Below are 24,065 nucleotides of genomic sequence, written 5' to 3' on the forward strand. Positions count from 1 at the left end.
GTTAGTGATTGCTGGGGAGGACAGATGTAAACAAAGAGCAGGGGATGTAATCAGAAGGGGGGTATGAGGGCAATCGAGGGCCTGGGCAGGTGATCGGTTACCCCCGCGGGGCAGTTAGGGTCTGCTCTGATGGGTGGGGGTGCCAAGGGGTGATGGACAGGTGATAGACAGGTGATCAGAGGGGGATCAGAGGGGGATCAGAGGGTAAGGTAGCTGTATACAGATGTATACAGTATACAGGGGGGTAGTCTGGGATGGAGTCTGGGGGTGATCTAAAGGTAGGGGGGGGGGGGATCAGGGGTGACTAGGAGGCAGTTAGGGACCTAACGCAGGGGATAGCGTTTAAAGTTAGTGATAGGTGGGGGGGTTGGGGTTTTTAAAGGGGTGCAAGGGTGCTGGCAGGGGTCTGCTGGGGTGATCAGGGGGGGTATGAGGCCTGGGGTGGGAGATCAGGGGGGCTGTAGGCAAAAAAAAACGTGTGTGCTGTATACTCACAAAGTGCTTCCTCCTCGCTAGTGGTCTCTGCAACAATGAGACCACGAGGCGAGGAGGAAGCACGTATAAGGCACTTTGTTTACTTAACAAAGTGCCTTATACATTCTGATTGGCCATTGTTACGGATTCCTCCGCTCGCCGGCTCTGCTAAGTGGCCGGCGAGCAGAGGCAAAATGCCAGGCTTCCGACTCCCGGCGGAGGATCGCGTCACTGATGACGCGATCGCTCCGCCCACGCCCATACAAGGACCGCCGCATTTTGTCTATACGGCGGTCCTTGCGGCGTCAGCTTCCCGGCCGCCATTTGTCTATACGGCGGTCGGGAAGTAGTTAAAAAAAATAACATGAAATTTCATTGAAGGCCTTTTTTTTGCATTACACAGATTGAGATTGCTTAAACCACTACCACGTTCTTATTGCCATTTGGTGTAATTTCCACTGAGATGGCCTAATATAAAGCTCTTCTTCATGCACAGGTGCTCAGCTGTTACCTTTGTGTGAAAAGAGCTTTCTGCAGCTAACAATCCTCTCCTGAAATTATGATCACATGACCAGAAGCTGCTGTTTGGTAGCAGGGTCGGGCTGGGACACTAAGGGCCCACCAGAAAAGCTTCAGCCTGCCCCCCGCCCGATTTCCTCCCCTCCCCCATCCCCATTTTGGGCTCACATACGCATGTACTCTAGAAATATGTGTGTATATATATATATATATATATATATATATATATATATATATATATATATATATATATATATACAGTGGGTTGCAAAAGTATTCGGCCCCCTTGAAGTTTTCCACATTTTGTCACATTACTGCCACAAACATGCATCAATTTTATTGGAATTCCACGTGAAAGACCAATACAAAGTGGTGTACATGTGAGAAGTGGATCGAAAATCATACATCATTCCAAACATTTTTTACAAATCAATAACTGCAAAGTGGGGTCTGCGTATTTGCCTTTCTTCTTTGCAAAACAGCTCCAGCTCAGTCAGATTAGATGGACAGCGTTTGTAAACAGCAGTTTTCAGATCTTGCCACAGATTCTCGATTGGATTTAGATTTGGACTTTGACTGGGCAATTCTAACACATAGATATGTTTTGTTTTAAACCATTCCATTGTTGCCCTGGCTTTATGCTTAGGGTCATTGTCCTGCTGGAAGGTGAACTTCTGCCCCAGTCTCAAGTCTTTTGCAGTCTCCAAGAAGTGTTCTTCCAAGTTTGCCCTGTATTTGGCTCCATCCATCTTCCCATCAACTCTGACCAGCTTCCCTGTCCCTGCTGAAGAGATGCACCCCCAGAGCATGATGCTGCCACCACCACCATATATGACAGTAGGGATGGTGTGTTCAGAGTGATGTGCAGTGTTAGTTTTCCGCCACACATAGCGTTTTGCATTTTGGCCAAAAAGTTGCATTTTGGTCTCATCTGACCAGTACACCTTCTTCCACATGGTTGCTGTGTCCCCCACATGGCTTGCGACAAACTGCAAACGGGACTTCTTATGCTTTTCTGTTAACAATGCCTTTCTTCTTGCCACTCTTCCATAAAGGCCAACTTTGTACAGTGCATGACTAATAGTTGTCCTATGGACAGAGTGTCCCACCTGAGCTGTAGATCTCTGCAGCTCGTCCAGAGTCACCATGGGCCTCTTGACTGCATTTCTGATCAGCGCTCTCCTTGTTCGGCCTGTGAGTTTAGGTGGATGGCCTTGTCTTGGTAGGTTTACAGTTGTGCCATACTCCTTCCATTTCTGAATGATCGCTTGAACAGTGCTCCGTGGGATGTTCAAGGCTTTGGAAATCTTTTTGTAGCCTAAGCCTGCTTTAAATTTCTCAATAACTTGATCCCTGACCTGTCTTGTGTGTTCTTTGGACTTTGTTATAAACTGTTCTTATCACCTTGCTTCGACACCATCGTCTCACAGACTGTGAGATCACTTGACTCTCCACACAGCAAACAGTAGATAGACTTTCTCAGGCTTCTTCAATGTTTACGTTATTTATTCAGGACTACAGAAATACAGATAGATACATTCATCATATCCTAGCCATGCCAATCTTCATGTTGCGTTACAAGCTCGTGATTAGACTCCCTACTGAAGTCACTCAGGCACTTCTTGCTAACCTATGTTCCACTAAACTACCTATGTACAGCAGACATTAGATCAGATTACATAAGGGAAGAACATGCTTAGAGGTCCCAGTCGGCCTTGCGAGCTAGTGCGGAAGGAAGAAGCAGAAGTGAGTTCTCCATTGCTCGCTCCAGATTTAATACCGACTAGGAAAGAGTTAAATATGACATCATCTTCGCCACCCCCTATATCAGTCTATTGGTGGACCCACTCGTGGTGTCATCATACCCGCCTACTCGATTAATAATCAATGAGGCATTTGACATACATACAGGAATGTGGATATTTACACAACATTGCTGATGTTTATTGTTCCATGTCCAGGTCAGGGAGACCTGCGGCCTTGTTCAGAACAGCTTCTTGGTATGTACTAGTTCTGCTGACAGAACTGCAGATTTTCTCTCTACAGAGAAAATCCCCTTAAAGGACAGGTCTGCTCATCAAGCCTTTTTAAATAACTCAGTCCAAATAACTGAGGCCTACTTAAATTATAACAGACTTCATGGTGTTGCTGCTCCCAATATTCTCGTAGACAACCTCCGAGGCCGTCACAGAGCAGCTGTATTTGTACTGACATTAGATTACACACAGGTGCACTCTATTTAGTCATTAGCACTCATCAGGCAATGTCTATAGGCAACTGACTGCACTCAGATCAAAGGGGGCCGAATAATTATGCACACACCACTTTGCAGTTATTTATTTGTAAAAAATGTTTGGAATCATGTATGATTTTCGTTCCACTTCTGATGTGTACACCACTTTGTGTTGGTCTTTTATGTGGAATTCCAATAAAATTGATTCATGTTTGTGGCAGTAATATGACAAAATGTGGAAAACTTCAAGGGGGTCGAATACTTTTGCAACCCACTGTATATATATATATATATATATATATATATATATATATATATATATATATATATACACATAATTTGGTAGGACATTAGATTATGGTAGGGAATAGATTGTGAGCACTTCTGAGGACAGTCCCCAACAGGGAGATGTCCACCGCAGCAAAAATAGATGAGTGTCACCACGCACTGGAACATGGACGTGGTCATGATGGGTCATGGCCAGACTTAAAAATACACAAAATAACAAAAAAAATACACAAAATAAGTAGCGGTGTCATTCACAGAGATTGGGTCCGACCAGATACATTTTAGATAAAATAATCAGTAGTAAATAATCAGTATAAAACAATAAGTGGTTAGATGCCTCATGATAATTCATCAAGTAGTCAAATGCCGCAAAATAAAAATACTAAGTAGTCCAGCGCTGTTCAACTTTGCGGGCATTTTTTTCCAGACCACATGGTGGAGGGCCGCTCCCCCTCCTTTGCCGCTCCCCCTCCAGGCTAAAATGAGCAGCGGCAGCGAGCAGGCAAAAACTTTCTACTTACTATTTTCTGATCCCGCTCTGCCTGCCGCTGCTCTGGTCTTCTCTGCTATGCTGTACAATCACGCTCTCACAGGAAGCACAGTGAGAGCGTGATTGGACAGTACAACAGAGAAAACCAGACCAGAGCAGTGGCACACAGAGCGGGAACCAGGAAGTAGTAAGTTCATCGGTTCCCCGCTTGCTGCCGCTCTGGTGTGCCACATTGTAGCTTGGAGGGGGAAGCGTGGAAGGGGGGGGAGCAGGTGAGGAAGGGGGGGGATACTGCCCCCCCTGCTGCTCTGTGCCCACCGCTGCTCCGCCTTCTTGCGCTGTGCCCCTCTCCTGCAGTGCTCGGGGCCCCCAGGTGCCACAAAAAGGGAGGCCTACCGGGCGACATCCCGAGCTCCCGCCGGCCCTGTCAGATTCAATCGCTGTGAGTGTGGCTGCTCCTGGTATCTTAAATGTATCACTTCCTCTATTCAGACTGCAAGGGGGCTTGCACAGCCTGAATATGGCTGAGAAGATTGCAGCCTACGGTATAGATGGTCAGTGGAACAGGAAGCGACCAGTGTCTGGGCTCCTTAGCAAGTATTTTACAAGTGAGTTACTTCCCATCAGCTTAGCTTATCAGGGAGCTGATAACAGGCTAGATAAAACAAGCTTTGCAACGTAGATCAGCACAGATATAGACACATTTGTGACTAGGTGAGGGCTTTAAAGTGGACTTGAACTCTTGCACAGACACAAGGAAGACATAACAGAAATGCACCCTGTATGTATTTAGAGATTTTAGCCTGTGTAATTCTCGCTCATTTGTGTCTAATAACTAGTTGTAATTTGATCTCTTCCCTGTGTCACGACTGCCTATGGCAGAGATGGCAGATAAGCCCATTTAAAAACACAAGCTGTAAACAATATGTCTGCTTCCATGAATCAGGAAGTGGAAACAGTGCAGATTTATTTTAGGATTTGTATCTGTGAAATAAATGTTTTTTTGTTGAAAAAAAAAAAAGTTATAAAAATTAATTTTATCACTTTTTGCAAAGAAATCCTGGGGAAATTGAACACCAGGGAGGTTAATATATAAACATCCCCAAAGTCCATATAAAATTCCTCCCAGAGTCCTTGGGTGTAAGGAACTTCTCCCAATCTTCCTGTGGTAAATGGTCACACTATAGGCTCACCAGATATTTGGGCTGCCCTTCTCAGGATCAGCAAACAGCGCTTCTGGCCCAGCCAGTATACAGGATCTTTTCAATGTGGTCTTTTCTCCTCTTGAGTACTCCAAACATAGAAAACAGAAAGGCACTGCACTAGTGTGATACTGTATGACTGGGGCATAAATAAACAAGAATAATAGAGGCGACAACATAGAATAAAACAAGTTAAAATCCGTCTAAAAGGAGGGAAATGGGTGGATACACAGGTATACAAATGACCAGGCTAAATTCAGCTGTTAAATGTACAACTGTATTTATTTTAAAACAAATCTACAAATATGATGCAACGCGTTTCACAGGCCAACATCCCGCTTCATCAGGCAATCGAACAAGGAGAACACAATTGTGGGTCAGTAAAAGCCAGAGCGCTCTGGCTTTGTATACCTGAGGGAGGTGAATCCACCCATTTCCCTCCTTTTAGACGGATTTTAACTTGTTTTATCCTATATTGGCGCCTCTATTATTCTTGTTTATTCATATACTTAGTCCACCCTTGGTGGAGAGGTGTATCCTCATTTCTTCCTGTGTATAGAGAGCGACTTTTTATACCTGAGTGGGGTAAGGTGAAAATTCTCCCCACCTGCTGTTCCAGTGGTCGCCTATGTGGTGACCCTTACTTGTGAGTATAATCTGAATTCCATAAAATTTCCAGATTTTTAGAACATACTACACTAGATTGGGCTCTCAGTTTTATTTTTATTTTTGTTTTGTTTTCCAAGCACATGGGGCATAAATAACTTCACCAGTGCTCCCAGTTGTTACACTGACACCCAGTGCTCCTTCACCATATACTCAATAAAGCCTCTTACCACAGGTCATGGCTGACCCAGCACAGACCAGCAAGCAACGCTCTGCAGATGCCATCAGCGTGTAACAACTAGGAGCCCTGGTGGAGTTATTTATGCCCAAGTCATACAGTATCACACTATTGCAGTGTCTTTCTGTTTTCTATGTTTGGAGTACTTGAGAGGAGAAAAGACCACATTGAAAAGATCCTGTATACTGGCTGGGCCAGAAGCGCTGTTTGCTGATCCTAAGAAGGGCAGCCCAAATATCTGGTGAGCCTATAGTGTGACCATTTACCACAGGGAGATTGGGAGGAGTTCCTTACACCCAAGGACTCTGGGAGGAATTTTATATGGACTCTGGGAATGTTTATATATGAAAGGGACATTGTTTTATGATTCTTCTGTATCTGTAGAGCGCCCTGTTATTACTCCCCATATTTTATACTTAAAGTGACACATGCACTTAAAAGACAGGAGCGACCCAGGAAAAATAAGAGGAACAGCTGTACAGCCATTAGGGCATATAGTGGAGGAGCGCACATTGAGGTTGTCTGGTTTTTATTTTTAGGCAACTGGTATTGGTTAAAGCGGACCTGAACTCAGAACTTCCTCTCTGCTCTTAAATATACACAACAGCATAAGAACCTTTTAAGAAAAACATTTCTTTGTTACAGCTGATACAAATCCTACAATAAATCTGCACTGTCTCTACTTCCTGCTTTCATGGAAGCAGACATATTGTTAACATCATGTGCTTTCAAATTAGTTTATCTGCCGTGGCAGTCAGCTGACACAGGGGAGAGATCAAATTACAATTTGTTATTAGACACAGATGAGGGGGGATTAGACTGCCTAAACTCTATATACATACAGGGTGCAGTTCTCTGTTTTCCTGTGCCAGAGTTTTTAGGTCCACTTTAAAAGAAAATAAATATGGCTGCCTCCATATAGCGCTCACCTCAGGTTCACTTTAAATATAGCTATGGGTATTAATTTGAAAATGGATGACTGTATTTAAAAATGTGGGTTGTAATGAAAAGTGAATCCTCAGTCATTACAAAATCATACTAGAGCCTTATCTGGGGAACACTGGCAACACTGTTACATGACTGGCAGCAGTGGGGCACTTTGATGAACTTGGCTGAGTGGTACTTTGTCACTATTAGTCTTCTGCTGATGGACTTCTAGAGCTGCAGGCTTCAATCTACTCTATGATGGAGAAAACTGTGAAGAAGCCAGTATAATAAGAAGCTTTTAATGGTAAGCAATGTAATGGAGGCACACAAGCTAGGGGAATGCAATGCAGTAATAAAACTTACCCCTTCCATACTCCATCCAAAAATCACGCTTATGAAATCAGTTGCTAACATGTTTTATAATAAAACCCCTATGTCCCTGCTTACACCTGTCTCTGTGTAGCGTTGTCCGTGCTTTTTGCTACTGCGCATGTGCGCAGCACAGACCCAGCCTCCCAGAGACAGGAGGAAGGGGCAAGGGAGCCGAGCGGGCAGCGTGTGAGTGTGCAGCCCGGATGTGCGGCGGGTGAGCGGGCAGTGGCACGCGCGGGGGGTGGCGAAACAGACCTAGATCCCGGTTTTAAACAGGCTTGGGTCTACTAGTGTTTTATAATCTGTCAACATTTTATTATATATTTTGGATCATAATTTATGTGCTTAACTGTACATAAACATACTCAGCCTGGCATTGTGTCATGTTTCCTTTCTCTTTCCAGGTGGGTGCTTTCTGGGACAATGAAGGAAGATACTGATGATGAAATTGCAAAATACGATGGTAGGAAGTTATTGTTTTGTGGAAATATTAAGAGAATAAAGATCGCCTGAACCACAGAATTGATCATGTATCAGATACGGAGGTGATTTTACATTTGATTGGTGACTGATGCTTTGCCTTGATTTTAAACATACCTTCAAGAATTGTCCCAGTTGGCGAGTGACCTATTGGATGGCATAAGTGTGCAGGGGAGGGACCTGGCTCACAAGTAGATTACCTCAATGACCTCAAATATGTGGATGAACCACATTGAGGATCCTTCTTGTTCCCATCACCTCTTACCTTCTCTAAGCAACCTTCCCCATTCTACCCCAATGTATTCTCTTTCCCCAGCCTCACTTTTTTTCTCTCATTCCCCTCAATTTTTTATGTTACCATTGGCCTGATTCATATTGTAAAATCGCCAACATTGAGTGCTGGCAATTGTTTAAATCGTGATTTTTCACACTGCACTGCTAGGTTGATATTAGCTCGCCTTGAGAGACTTAGGCAGAAGACACACGTGATTTTCGTGCACGTTTTCTGAACAGAAAAAAACTGATTTAAACTGAGAACTCATGTTAAGGCTAGTTCGCACTGACATCCTGCAGCATAATTCTGCACATTGTGTGCATTTTCTCTACCAATTACATTATCTGCTGTGGAAAAACGTGTGCGTTTTTCTGCATTCAGACACACATGGTGTGCAGAAAAACGCGTGCAGAAAACTAAAAGACAAGTGTGTCCCCTGACTTGGGGCTCTATTGAACTGTGCAGTTTTGTACATTTTAAAGGCCACCTGAAGTGAAAAGAAATACAGAGGTGGCCATCTTCATACCCATATAAACAATGCCAGTTGCCTGACTGTCATGCTGAGCTTTTGGATTTCATTGTTTTTTACTCACCAACAAGCAACAAGCATGCAGCCAGTGGAGTCATACCAGAGTCACAACATCAGACCAGCATGCTCATTATGGGCCAGTGACTTCAAGTATCAGAAGCAGAGTGTCAGCACAGATATCAGGCAACTGGCATTGTGTGTCAGAGAATTAGGATGGCAGCCTTTGTTTTCCTCTCACTTCAGATTCAGTGTAGGTACAAGGCCTTTTGTAAAAATACATGACTCACAGACTTCAGTGGTACCATTCAGACTTATGTGTTGAATTTATGCACTGGGTTGTGTTTCTAAAACCACTTTATGCTGCTTTATTGGCTAAACATGTATGCTTTTTTTTTACCTATACAATCCTATACATTCCTATTTGAAGTGCAGACTATCTATAAACTTCTCACTTACTGCACTGGGCAGGAAACCTTTTTACTCATTATGAGCACCTCGATAAGTCAATTGACTGGCAGCACATTTAGACAGGTCTACCTGACAGCTTCTCTTAGAAACACTATAGAATATCTGTTTTTATTTGTTTAGCATAATGGCCCTTTGTGTTTGCTGCATCGCATCAGATAATATCGCAGTGTGATGCATTGATATTCCTATGGGGCTTTCACACTTTGTGTGGTGCAGCAGGTTCGGACAGAATAACACAGTATGTTGTGCATTAACCAGGTATTGTGTGCTTTTACAGTGGCAGTGAAGCATAGTTTGATTGTACTGTGTGCTTTACTGTGAAAAAACATTGTAAAAATGTGGGTAAGGAACTTACAGGGCAGTGGTGAACTAGGAAGTACTATCCATTTTTTTTCCTTTCTTTAGTTGTGCGTCTACATTTTTGGGCCAATTTTACATAGCTGGTTGCAGATACAATAGGAAGGCATTTTTTTAAATACCGTGTATCCTGGAATATAAGTTAACCTCATGTATAAGTCGACCCCAAAATGTGACCCTCTAAGCTTGATTTTTTTTAATGACCCAAGTATTATTCTAGCAATGGATCTCAGTCCACCAGCCTCAGGGATATGAATGATATGGGGAGTCCTAATTGAACGAGAGGTCCATCACTCCTCCAAGTAATCCACATTCAGCATACATGTCCATAGAACTCAACCCAAAAGAAAGCGGATGTTCCCAAAAGTATTTATTCCCTATTGCGGAAATACAACATACAAGTAGCACAACGTTTCGGGCAGAGGCCCTTTCTCAAGTGCTGTACTTGAGAAAGGGCCTCTGCCCAAAACATGGTGCTACTAGTATGTTGTATTTCCGCAATATGGAAAAAATACTTTTGGGAACATCCGCTTTCTTTTGGGTTGAGTTCTATGGACATGTATGCTGAACCAAGTATTATTCTACCCAACAAAGTCAATGGCTGCACTTGGAGACAAAGAGGAATTCACAGCTGCACTAGGGGACCACGAGGGGTTAATGACTGCACTTTAAAGTATTGAAGCCATTAACCCCTCCTGGCCCATAAATGCAGCCAATGGCTCCTCCGTTCCCCAACTGTAGCATTTATCCACTCACCCTCCTTAGTAAGCACCGCAGTCCAGTGTATTTTCCTCTGCCCCTTTCCTTGTTGCCAGGGCATTCTGGCCTGTGTTTTCTTGGCATTTCCATTATCAAGAAAGTGTCACTTACCACAGGGTAAATTGCTGCACATGGGCATGTCACTAATAGTACACACATTACTCAGTGTGCTCAGTGTTGCAGCCATTGGTTGGTAAAAATGTCAGTGTCTCAGGCAATGGATGTCTCTAAAATCTTCTCATAACAAAAGCAAGCTACACAAAGAAAGCAGTGCTTTTCCAAGCAAACAGTGATGGTGGGAAGTGGATTATAAAGCATGCTCTCTGTAAAGGTTGAGAGAGAGGTGCACCCTCACCCTCTCAGCTATGAGTCAGAAATTTAGGTTTGACTCGTGTTTAAAGAGACACTGAAGCGAAAAAAAAATGATGATATTATGATTTGTATGTGTAGCACAGCTAAGCAATAAAACATTAAGATCAGATACATCAGTCTAATTGTTTCCAGTACAGGAAGAGTTGAGAAACTCCAGTTGTTATCTCTATGCAAACAAGCCATTAAGCTCTCCGACTAAGTTAGTCGTGGAGAGGGCTGTTATCTGACTTTTATTATCTCAACTGGTCCTGGACTATTTACCGTACTTTTCCTCTGCTAGAGGAGAGGTCATTACTTCACAGACTGCTCTGAAAGACTCATTTTGAATGCTGAGTGTTGTGTAATCTGCACATATTATAGAATGATGCAATGTTAGAAAAACACTATATACCTGAAAATAAAAGTATGAGAATATTTTCTTTGCTGCTAATCTTCTAGTAATTATTCATAGTACACAACCAATTCACTATATCATATTTTTTTTCCGCTTCAGTGTCTCTTTAAGTCAACCCCTATATTTTATTTAGTGAGTCAGACCTACATTCCTAAACTTATAGTTGAGAATGTACAATATTAAAAATAGATTGTGTATCAAAAACATTTTGTACAAAAGCACAGTTACATTTGAGTAAATAAAGGACAGTGTGTTTTGGTAAAAGACAGATAGCATACTCTTGTATTGTATTGTATGTATTGTACAGCTACCAGTTAGGAAAGGTTGGAGCAATGAGCATAGTCTGATAGAAGAAGGGAACACAGCTTACAAGTGATGGATTACAGAAAGCATGGGAGGAGGCACACAGATGCTGCACCAGATGTAGAAATACATAATATATCAGTGCTTTGTTAAAATGTTTCTGCAAATTTCTTCATCACTCAAGAAGATCTTTCTGCTATAATCATATAATAATAATCATCCTTGTCGTTATCCTAATGTGAGCTTACATTGTGTATTCTATTACTGTTCTGCAAAGAATACAGTGCTGTAGGCCTGCAGATACATCTCGCCATGGTAACGCTGCAAAAACAAATACTACCAAGGCGACACATATACTTACAGTGCATCCTAATCCTATTACTCTAGTGATGGGTGTGTGTGTGTCTGTATGTATATATATATATATATATATATATATATATATATATATATATATATATATATATATATATATACACACACATACATATACATATTCTGCAATATGCTAGGTTGGATAAAAAAAAAAGACTGTCTACCCTTAGATTTGACCACCTTGGCGGTAATGACGAGCTCAGTTTGCCCATCACCGACGAGGTGGATTGCTCAGCCCCCGGAGGGTTTTTTTCACCAAATTTTCGGAAGAGAGCACTTGGCTAGCTACATCACCCCTCCGATCGCCGCTGGCCCGCTCTGGTCCCCCTGATGGCCTCTTCATAGTCTCCAGGGGTCGCCATGGCGGCCATTGTAACTGCGCATGACGTCCTGCCCGATCATCATCATAGCAACGCCTGAAGTTATGGCGGAAGTCTCGGCAATCACGGGCTCGCAGCCAGGTAAATATCGCCGGCGGCGATCGGAGGGGGGGGGGGGGGGGGAACAGTGCCAGGGAACTTGGGGGGAAAGTGTAGCTAGCCTAGTGCTAGCTAAACCAACTTAAACGCATTTTTTTCTTTTTTTTAAAAAGCCACCCACGGCCGCAATTAATTAACCTCCTTAGCGGTAACCCCGTGTGTGACACGGGGTAAGCCGCCGGAGGGTGCCGCTCAGGCCCTGCTGGGCCGATTTAAATAAAAAATTTTTTTGCTGGACGCAGCTAGCACTTTGCTAGCTGCGCCAGCACCCCGATCGCCGCCGCCCCCGCCCGATCGCCGCTATCTGGTGCGGCGCGCGGGCCCCCCCCCCCCAGACCCCTGCGCTGCCTGGCCAATCAGTGCCAGGCAGCGCCAAGGGGTGGATCGGGTCTCCCAATGACGTCCCGACGTCGCTGACGTCGGTGACGTCATCCCGCCCCGTCGCCATGGCGACGGGGGAAGCCCTCCAGGAAATCCCGTTCTTTGAACGGGATTTCCTGATCGCCTATCGCCGGAGGCGATCGGCGGGGCTGGGGGGATGCCGCTGAGCAGCGGCTATCATGTAGCGAGCCCTGGGCTCGCTACATGATTTAAAAAAAAAAAATTAAAAAAAAACTGCTGCGCTGCCCCCTGGCGGTATTTTTCATACCGCCAAGGGGGTTAAACACCAGGGTGGTTAAAGGCAGCTTCCCAGAAAATTTAGTTATCCAATTCAATCCTGTCCCAAGCAAATAAATATGGACATAGACAGACAAATACCTTAAAGCGGACCGGAACTCAGAACTTTCTCTCTGCTCTAAAATATAAGCAACAGCATAAAAAACATTTCTTTGTTACAGCTGAATCCTGCAATCGATCTGCAGTCTGTCTACTTCCTGCTTTAATGGAAGCAGACATATTGCTAACATCCTGTGCTTACCAATTAGCTCTAAAGCAGCTGCGGGATCAAATTACAATTGTGCTTAGTCACAGATGAGAGGGAATTAGGCAGGCTAAACTCTCTAAATACATACAGGGTGCGTTTCTCTGTTTTCCTTCTGCTCTGCCCAAGAGTTCAGGTCCACTTTAACAACGGAAATTGGGAATACTATTATACAAGTTATATTATACCTAAGTTATATGAATTTGTTAAGATGTCATATGTACAATTTGGAAGCGGCATGTGGGCGTGGCCAAAACATGATGTGCGTGGAGCCAAATACTAGCAGTTTCTAGGCTAAATTGCACCCAGGGCGAGGGCGTAAAATGTGCCCCAATGTGGAGACAGGTATAGGTGCCCACAGTATAGGTAGCCAGCCGAGTATAGGTAGCCCATATAGTTGCCCCCAGTATAGGTTAGATAGGTATATGGCTCCAGTATAGGTTAGATAGGTATATGGCTCCAGTATGGATTAGATAGGTATATGCCCCCCAGTATAGGTTAGATAGGTATATGCCCCAGTATAGATTAGCTAGGTATATCCCCCAGTATAGGTTAGATAGGTATATGGCTCCAGTATAGGTTAGATAGGTATATGGCTCCAGTATAGGTTAGATAGGTATATACCCCCCAGTATAGATTAGATAGGTATATGCCCCCCAGTATAGATTAGATAGGTATATGCCCCAGTATAGGTTAGATAGGTATATGCCCCTCAGTATAGCTTAGATAGGTATATGCCCCAGTATAGGTTAGATAGGTATATTCCCCGGTATAGGTTAGGTAGGTATATGCCCCAGTATAGGTTAGGTATATGCCCCAGTATAGGTTAGATAGGTATATGCCCCAGTATAGATTAGATAGGTATATGCCCCCAGTATAGCTTAGATCGGTATATGCCCCAAGTATAGATTAGATAGGTATATGCCCCAGTATAGATTAGATAGGTAAATGCCCCCCAGTATAGATTAGATAGGTATATGTCCCCCAGTATAGATTAGATAGGTATATGCCCTCCGGAATAGATTAGATAGGTATATGCCCCTCAGTATAGCTTAGATAGGTACATGCCCCAGTATAGGTTAGATAGGTATATGCCCCAGTATAGGTTAGATAGGTATATGCCCCAGTATAGATTAGATAGGTATATGCCCCCCAGTATAGATTAGATAGGTATATGCCCCCCAGTATAGGTTAGATAGGTATATGCCCCAGTATAGATTAGCTAGGTATATGCCCCAGTATAGATTAGATAGCTATATGCCTCCAGTATAGGTTAGATATGTATATGGCTCCAGTATAGGTTAGATAGGTATATGGCTCCAGTATAGGTTAGATAGGTATATACCCCCCAGTATAGATTAGATAGGTATATGCCCCCCAGTATAGATTAGATAGGTATATGCCCCTCAGTATAGCTTAGATAGGTATATGCCCCAGTATAGGTTAGATAGGTATATTCCCCAGTATAGGTTAGATAGATATATGCCCCAGTATAGGTTAGGTATATGCCCCAGTATAGGTTAGGTATATGCCCCAGTATAGGTTAGGTATATGCCCCAGTATAGATTAGATAGGTATATGCCCCCAGTATAGATTAGATAGGTATATGCCCCCAGTATAGCTTAGATAGGTATATGCCCCAGTATAGATTAGATAAGTATATGCCCCCCAGTATAGATTAGATAGGTATATGCCCCCCAGTATAGATTAGATAGGTATATGTCCCTCAGTATAGATTAGATAGGTATATGCCCCCCAGTATAGATTAGATAGGTATATGCCCCCCAGTATAGATTAGATAGGTATATGCCCCAGTATAGGTTAGATAGGTATATTCCCCAGTATAGGTTAGATAGGTATATGCCCCAGTATAGGTTAGGTATATTCCCCAGTATAGGTTAGATAGGTATATGCCCCAGTATAGGTTAGGTATATGCCCCAGTATAGGTTAGGTATATGCCCCAGTATAGGTTAGATAGGTATATGCCCCAGTATAGATTAGATAGGTATATGTCCCCCAGTATAGATTAGATAGGTATATGCCCTCCAGTATAGATTAGATAGGTATATGCCCCTCAGTATAGCTTAGATAGGTACATGTCCCAGTATAGGTTAGATAGGTATATGCCCCAGTATAGGTTAGATAGGTATATGCCCCAGTATAGATTAGATAGGTATATGCCCCCCAGTATAGGTTAGATAGGTATATGCCCCAGTATAGATTAGCTAGGTATATGCCCCAGTATAGATTAGATAGCTATATGCCTCCAGTATAGGTTAGATAGGTATATGGCTCCAGTATAGGTTAGATAGGTATATGGCTCCAGTATAGGTAGGATAGGTATATACCCCCCAGTATAGATTAGATAGGTATATGCCCCTCAGTATAGATTAGATAGGTATATGCCCCTCAGTATAGCTTAGATAGGTATATGCCCCAGTATAGGTTAGATAGGTATATTCCCCAGTATAGGTTAGATAGGTATATGCCCCAGTATAGGTTAGGTATATGCCCCAGTATAGGTTAGGTATATGCCCCACTATAGGTTAGATAGGTATATGCCCCAGTATAGATTAGATAGGTATATGCCCCCAGTATAGATTAGATAGGTATATACCCCCAGTATAGCTTAGATAGGTATATGCCCCAGTATAGATTAGATAGGTATATGCCCCAGTATAGATTAGATAGGTGTATGCCCCCCAGTATAGATTAGATAGGTATTTGCCCCCCAGTATAGATTAGATAGGTATATGTCCCCCAGTATAGATTAGATAGGTATATGCCCCCCAGTATAGATTAGATAGGTATATGACCCCCAGTATAGATTAGATAGGTATATGCCCCTCAGTATAGCTTAGATAGGAACATGCCCCAGTATAGGTTAGATAGGTCTATGCCCCGGAATATGTTGGATAGGTAGGCGGGGGGGGGGGGAGCGGGGAGAGAGGAGTTTCCACTTACCTGCCTTCATCCTGCACGCAGCTTCTATCTTCTGCTTGTCCCGGCGCGCGTCGCATCGGTAAGAGCTCCCCCTGTGATGACATGCAGTACGTCATCACAGGGGGCGCTGTTACCATAGCGACAGACGCCGGGACAGGAAGTACATGGAAGCCGCGCAGGATCCAGGCACCGTAAGTGTCTTCTCTCCCCGCAGCTCTGCCCGCCGCCAGCAGCAACCGACCCGAGGCCCCCCGCAGCGCCGCACACATATCCTTCTGGTTGCGGGGGGGTGTTCCAGACACCCGGAATACCCCCTTCGGTGCGCCAGTGCCCGTCTATATGGAGGCTTCCATTTCCTATGTGCCCATCCTGCAAAACCAGAAATTTGCAGGAACTAATCAAATGTATAAGCCACTGATCAAATAACTGGCAGCTAACTAATTCATGAAGCTGTGGATTACTTAATTGGCAGCTCTCAAGTTTGATTAGTCCCAGCAAGTTCTGGTTCAGCCCAGAGATTCTGGTTCCTGTGCAGACATAATTTACCTATTAGGGCCAGTGCACACCTAAAAGTGCTAGCGTAATCGCAAACGCTCAGTGGCAGCGCTTTTTTAAGTGGGTTTTCAAGGCGATTCTAGGCATGTGCTAGTATTTAGGCATGTACAAAGATCCAGGTTGTTATTGGAAGCATTCAGAACGAGGTTGCGAATTTAAATATCTCAAACACGTCAGCACTAGTTATGGGGTGTTTATACTGTTGCCCACTTCAAAAGCTGTGCTTTCTGCACTTATCAGGAACTACTGCGAGAGATGGTCAATTACATGCATGCAATTTGTATTCAGCTTGAACCTGGCCTAATCAAGATTGACAGGGAGTAGATTTGAATGGCCGGTTCCAAGCTGCATGCGGTTTGCTTGAATTTCTTAAATTTAAATTTGCCCATAACCCAGAATTACAGTAGGGTCTTGGTTATATGGCACAGGTGGGGATCGCCTAATGCCAGATATGTGGTATTTCCCGGCTTCTTGAGAGTTCCTGATGCGTCCAGTAACCTGATCCAGTTCAGGGACACATCGGGAGCCGTACAAGGATGCAGCAGGCAGCTTTAGAAGAGGATCAGCACACAGAGCTCTTATAAGTGGTTTCCCATGGAGGAGATATGGGGCCATGACTCTCATTATGCAGAGCATTGGGCTCTGCATAATGAGAAGCACAGGTCCATGAATCCCCCTGTCAACTGCTGGTGGGTCGAGACTGCCAGTTGGTCCCACATAAGTCCCACTTAACCAGGTCTCCACTGTACAGTATTTGCATCTTATTGACCATCTAACTTATTCAATTGCATTTTGCATGCTTAGAACGCTTCAGACATTCTTACCCCTTTCACAAAGCAGAGCTGCTCAGGCACATTGATGTATCTAGCCTGGGGCTGAGAGGAACTACTGTATGTGTTATTTTTGCTGGGATAGTCTGACTGTCCCTGCTGCTTTAAGACCTCTTGCTCAGGGAGTTTGTTGTGAGATATCTTCAGCTCCTAAGGCTGCATTTCCACTTGTGCGGTGCAAATCGCCGCGGTAAAAATTTGCATGCGCATGCGAATTTCGCATGCGGGTCTATGCGAATTTTCATGCGAATTCGCATGAAAATTCTCATGGATGACTATGTATGCAAATTTAACCATGGCAGTGCTGGTGTGCTTTTCCATTGTTTCTATGCGAATTCGCAACCCGTAATGCCTGTATGCAAAAAAGGCCTTTAACATGTCGAAAGTAATTAGCAGCAGACAGGAAGTCTGGGTGCTGCTCCAATATCATCCACAGAACACAAACATCAAGTCTTGAAGGTCCCACTTCTATAGACAGGAGGAGCCCCAGCAGGGGCGTAGCTAGAAATGACTAGGCCCCATAGCAAAAAAAAATTATGGGCCCCCCCACGACCTTCCAACCCCACGGACCTCGGACCTCCCACCCACAAAATGCACCCAGATTGGCGGCAAATTTCCCCACAGGGTAGGCAGATAGGTAGACGGGTGGGCAGGGTAGGCAGATAGGTAAACGGGTGGGAGGGAAGGCATATAGGTACCCAGGTGGGCAGTTAGGTAGCCGGGTGGGCCGGTAGGTAGCCAGGTGGGAGGTGTTATAATTTAAGTAGGCCTCAGTTACTTGGCCTGAGTTTTATGTAAAAGGCTTGTCCGCAGTGTATGCTTTTAAAATCAATAGAGGTTTTTGTGATGCAGGCAGAGGCATCTCAGGGTCTGCGTGTAGCAGAGGATACACGCAGATACTGAGAACATGTTCCTAAAAGAAGGCCATCGGATTACTCTGACCTCAACACTACACCACAGGAACAGAAAACATTGGCCATATTTACTAAACATCCACGTTCCTGCATATGGGTCAAATGCCTCATTGATTATTAATCAAGTAGGTGTGTATGATGACACCACGAGTGTGTCCACCAATAATCTGGTCTAGGGGGTGGCGAATATGATGTCACGTTTAACTCTTTCCTAGTCGGTATTAATAGCCGGACGAGCTGGAAAGGGGGTCTCTCTCTCTCTGATTCCTGCTATGCTTCAATACTGACTGGAACCCAATTATTTCTCTAAGCATGTTCTTCCTTTCTGTAATCGGATATAATGTATGCTGTACATACATAGGTAGTCTAGGGTAACATAGAGTAGATATAAGAATACCTGACTAACCACCACAGGGGGTTAGGCAAGAGTGGAAACGCCAAGAAACATGAAGATCTGCTTTGCTTGCTAGGATAAGATGAACTGTATCTATCTGTATATCTGTTTTCTGAATAAACTCCGTAAACATTGAAGAAGCCTGAGAAAAGTCTATCTCCTGCTTGCTGTGTGAAGAGTCGTGTTTGCAAACTCCTGCTGATGAGTTTGCTGGTGCCGGAGCAAAAGGTGGATATTACAATTGGTGCCGTGAACCCATCGCTGCCTAGCAGAAAAGGCAGGCAAGGACCGGGCCAGATGTCAGTCTGTTATCTAGTTTTCCAGGACTTCCACAGTAACAAGCGGAGGAGACGCTGAGACGCTCGCTAGAAACTTATCGAGAAGAGATAAGTGGTGCTGCCAGGCTGCGAGAAAGCCGGGCGCACGGAATGACGTTCGAGTAATTACAGTGGCGAAGGTTCGTGGACTGAATCATATAGGTGTGAGTGTACACACGCCTAACGCCAGAATCCAGATCGTGGGCTGTCCCGAGCGGCGGCTTGGGGGTGCAAGTGCCGTAGTGGTGGCGATCTGCTGAACGAAGGAATCAGTAGCCCGAGGGGGTCCAGAACTTCGCGAGCAAAACTTGACCGATGCTGTAACGAATGGTCATTTGGGGAGAACGTCTCAAGACACTGGCAAGTATAGTGTTTCATTTGTTTAATTCTAATGCAAGTGTTTGGTATTACATGTTGACAGTTTGTTCCAGCAGTGCTTTCTCTCTAAGGTTTCCAGTGTGCGTTCTTACTGGTTTTCCTGTATTGTTTTTTTTCCTCTCTCTCGGGTTGTGCTAGTGGCTGCTGTGTGCGGTTTTTGTTTGTTCTTTCTCTTTCTCCCGTGTGTCCAGCGGGAGTATGGGACGTTTGCCAGATATGGGTGTCCCCCGCAGGAGAGATAAGGGGGGGCTAAGGCTTTCGAGTAGTAGAGGGGAAGGAGAGAGAGGGAAGAGAGAGGAGACTGGTAATGAGGAAAGTGAGAGAGAGACAGCATGGTTTTTTTCCCCCTGTCCATAGGGGTGTTTCTGAGATGTTCTGCAAGCTGGTTCCAGTTCAGTGCTATTAGTTAGTGCTATGTGATGTTTCTGTAATTTCAGCATGATTCAGTGTCATGGGTTTTCTTGTTTTTTTCTTGCGGATCGCAGAGCGTAGGTTTAGTGGGAAGGGGGGCCAATACAGGGCATCCTCCCACCCCCCTCTCTAGAGATTGGGGGAAGCACGGTTAAGGTTTGTGTCCGTGGATATCTGCTAACAGCTGGAAGATTTGTTCAGTTTTGTCACTCCGCATTCCAGGCAAAGGTTTATGCTAGGAGTAAAGTTTGACGTAAATATAGTGACAGCTAGTGTCTCCCTCGTAGGCTATAACATAGGGGGATGATTTCATTTGGCTTTTTGAAGTCCCGGTGTAGTTGTGGAGAATTCCTTCTGTTCAGGATGTTTTTTTTTCCCTCCATCTACATGTCCAAGATAGGAAACTTCTCAAACTGCCGTGCATACTATGCCTTGTATGTTCTATGTATGTTCTAACTGTTTTTTTCTGAAGGTGCATAGGATTAAGTGGTTGCTATGGGGGACTGACATAGCAGCCATCTTGGCTGGCATGCCATGACTCACCATGGCGTCGGGTTTCTGAGAAAGCCACTCCCATCTGCATGATGTATCAGGAGGGGAGGGGGCGGGAAGCGCCCACTGATAAGCACGCCCCGATGGCAGGGGGGAGGATGTGCTGGGGGGGGATCCCACGTCCCATGTCACAGCTGTGCACAAGGCGCCGTGCACGGAAGCAGCTGGTGGGAGGGGGGTCCAGAGTGGGGACAGTAGCGAGACTCTACTGAGTTTCTTGGCTTCCAGATGATTTCCTCAGAAGAAGTCTGGACACAGGGAGTGTCCGCATACGTGAGCCAAGCAAGTTGCAGGCTCACGGAAAGGAAATGTTTCCCAGCTAGGTGCAGGGAGACCAGAAACAGCGCAGATCAGAAATGGGTCTGTACTGAGTTGCGTAAGGGATTATTCCTGTAAGTGGGGCACCTTAATGGGTGTTGCATGAGTTCCCAACAGTGCAGCAAGGAGGTGCCGGAGTTGGAAAAAAGGGAGTTGACCAATCCGGGTTTCCGTCGGCGCTGTTGCAGAGCGGTAACGTTTTTTCCGTTTTTTGTCGTGGACAGGGCCAGAGCTTGACTGAGAGGTCTATGCTGGGCTGGGGCTGGTTTTTGTGCGTTTTTTTTCGTCCACTGATTGGTCAAATATGTTTTTTCCAGCTCCTATCAATTGTAGCACAAAGAACAAAAACTGACCGCAGTTCATGGGGCAATTATACAGATGATAGAATTGCCATGTACAGAGTGACAGTGTATCAGTACGCTGTTTGCCATGTGACTACCTACCATGTGGGCATTCAGGGATCTGCATACAGGCATGTGACGCTGGTATGCTTAGCCCTGCACCCTGTGTAGTTTAAGTGCAAAGTGCTCCTTCCTACAGGGAGGCAGCCGTTTTTTTGTGAAGTCTGGGGGTAGTGGCACGGCAAACATTGATCAGAGGGTACAACACACAGAACTTCTAGCAGAGCTGGTATCGCAATGAAGTTCTAGATAAGTCAATGCGAAAATGAGTAAGAGCATTGCAGGCTCACCTGCAAAGCAGCAACAGGTGTGGCATCCGTAATCTGTGCATGCGACGGCTGCGCATGGACAGATAAGGGGGGATGTGGAGTGAGCTGCAATGAGGTGAGAGCTTCCAAAGGTGAAGTCCGCGGGAGCATATTTTAAACAGGTAAGTACTGAGGATAGTACTGAGGTAGGGGGGTGAAGTTTAACTCCAATCTACCAATAAGAGTAAACAGAGTTCATGAAAACCATAAAACAACGAGATCAATTACGGTATATATTGATCATTTTAAAGTGTACAGAGTACAAGCCGCAGGGCGAATCCCAAATCATTAATAAGAATTGATTTGTTTGTATTTCGATTTCAGGTGTTTGGCAATATGGAATTGAGACAGCTGCAGTGCTGGCAGCAAAGATGGAGATGTCACTCGGATAAGCGAAAGGTTCCAGATGCCAATCTAAGCTTGGAGGAACACGAGATTCATGAAATCGGAAAGAGACTAAAACACGAGATTCCTGAAATCGGAAAGAGACTAAAACATGAGATTCCTGAAATTGGAAAGAGACTAAAACACGAGATATCGGAGATCGGAAAGAGACTAACAAAACTGTCTGAGCAAAGCATAATGCAAAGTGCTAATGTTTTTCTTTCCCAAGGTGGTGCTTTTATAATGAAGAGTACCGTGCTGATGGTGAGGTTGCCATTCCGTCCTAGGAGAACGAAGAGAGGACATTCTCATGTATAATAAGGGGTTAATGAGAATGCAAGGCCCAAGCATGTTAATGTTGGGTGACAAAGGTACTAATCCTTTCACACCTCCCTCCGCTTGGCACAGAAGGACCATGCAGGGACGGAGGAAAAGAGCACTTGTGCCAGGAGAAAACAAATTTCATGGCACAATGTGGGTGAAAGGGCTGAAAGGTCAGGTGTGCTGGAAGGGTGACGTGTACGGCAGTGTAAACCTGCTATTGAATGTCACACTCCCAGAATCGATGCACCGATCCAAAGGTTTGTTAAAAGGTACATTGCAGTACAATGGGTACATGCAAAAGGTGGAGTGTGTGATTCAGGGGTACCTTGTCTTGGTTATGCAGAGTGAGATGGTTCCAGATTGGAGAGGAACGAGCAGGAGGCGTCAATTCTCTTACCAGAGAGACGCAGGGGACAACATCACACTCTGGAGCTACCAACAGAGAGTGCCTCTGAAACAACTATACACACGTAAAGGCTGGAAAGCCGAGGGTTGGTGGTTCTCGAAACAAGAAGTAAAAATCGAGATCAAGCCACATTTCCAGGTGACAAAGAGGGTGGGGAGAGCGGTCCCGGGGGAGGGAACGCCAACACAGGGAACCCCATTCACCCCACACGGGTCACAACAGGGGACGATATTACACAGTCCATATGCAGCAGCTTATCCTCATGATAGTTGGATAAGTGAAGAGGTACTCTTAATTGAAAAATTGCAGAGAGTACAGTCTTCCCGACCTCAGGTACATATTGTGCCTCAGGACATAAGGGGGGAAGAGGTCCAATCAGGACAGCTGGGGACATATTTTGTCAGCGAGAGATTGGACAAGGGGAGGTATATTAATTTTTCTGGAGAAGGATCTTTTGCATGGCAGCTTCGAGATGTTTGGGTGAACAAATGGAAACGGTGCAACATTCCTTTAGGCACCGCCACTTCCTTAGTTCCCACCTCAACCCGTGTCTCACACCAGGACCTGAGAGGTCAACCTTTTTTGGTGCTAGACGGGGAGGTGAAGCAAGTAGAGTTGTCCTCATGCGGGCAATTCTTGCAGAAGTACCTGCGTTGGCCGGGGCAAGTCAAATTTAGTGAAGAAGCCTGCAGGCTCAAGAACGCAGAATGCGAGGATACCATTCAAAAGATCCACCCTGAAGCCCAACCGATAGTTCCGGTGGCTGAAGGAAAGGTTTGTTTTTTTTACATAAGGTCTAATGATACATTCAAGGTATATTCTCATAATTGTTCCGATAAGGGAGATTTTCCAAGGGGAACATATTGTGGGAGCGGGGATCCCATATGGATCCAGTCATCCAGGTTGGATGACGTTGTCTCTCAAATTGTTAAGAGAACTCTAAAAGTGCAAAGTTTCACGGGTAGTTCCCGTCCTGAAAGACAACACGACATGGGACAAAGGGGAACAGGGTTTGATCCAAGACGACCACATTTTGTTACAAAGGTTAAATAAACAGTACACTAAGTTAGAGGTAAGATTTCACCATGATACAGGTGATCTTAACGAGGTAGAACACAAAAATGCGCAGGTGAGTTCCAGTCTGACCTGGGGGACAAAGGTTCCGGTGATGTTCCAGGGACACTCGGACTGGGCCTCTGCAGTTCCAAAGTTCTTCCTACACCCACTGGTCGTCTGGATGGGGATGACAACTTTAGGCATCATTATCCAGGTGAGGTTGCGTGTTAAAATTACGTAAAACAAATTAACCTGGTCCAGAGATTGGTGCCTCATAAACAATCTCATGAACCAATAGTTTAAATTAAGGGATATACAGGGTTACGGGTATAGGTTTAGTAGTACCTAGGAGCTGATTGTATAAAGGCGCTCTTTTAGAAGGCACCTGGCACTGCTCCGTTTTGTAACAACCAAACGAGTTTCACTTTTCTGTGGTCATGCAAGTTTGTGAGTGATACGTAAGTGACGCAAATGCTGAGCATGTGGTATAGAGGGACTTAGAAGTAGGGCCT

General features: G+C 44.7%; 1 protein-coding gene across 1 annotated transcript in view; it reads left to right on the plus strand.

Annotated features, from left to right (window-relative positions):
- CLGN (calmegin) overlaps nucleotides 1-24,065 on the plus strand; it is a 122,646-nt gene that overhangs the window by 30,814 nt on the left and 67,767 nt on the right. Inside the window, exon 4 of the mRNA XM_068279599.1 lies at nucleotides 7,754-7,812. Coding sequence (XP_068135700.1) covers nucleotides 7,754-7,812 — 59 coding nt within the window. The remainder of the gene's footprint in view (nucleotides 1-7,753; nucleotides 7,813-24,065) is intronic.

Source organism: Hyperolius riggenbachi, chromosome 1 (genome assembly GCF_040937935.1).
Source record: "Hyperolius riggenbachi isolate aHypRig1 chromosome 1, aHypRig1.pri, whole genome shotgun sequence".
NCBI lineage: Eukaryota > Metazoa > Chordata > Amphibia > Anura > Hyperoliidae > Hyperolius > Hyperolius riggenbachi.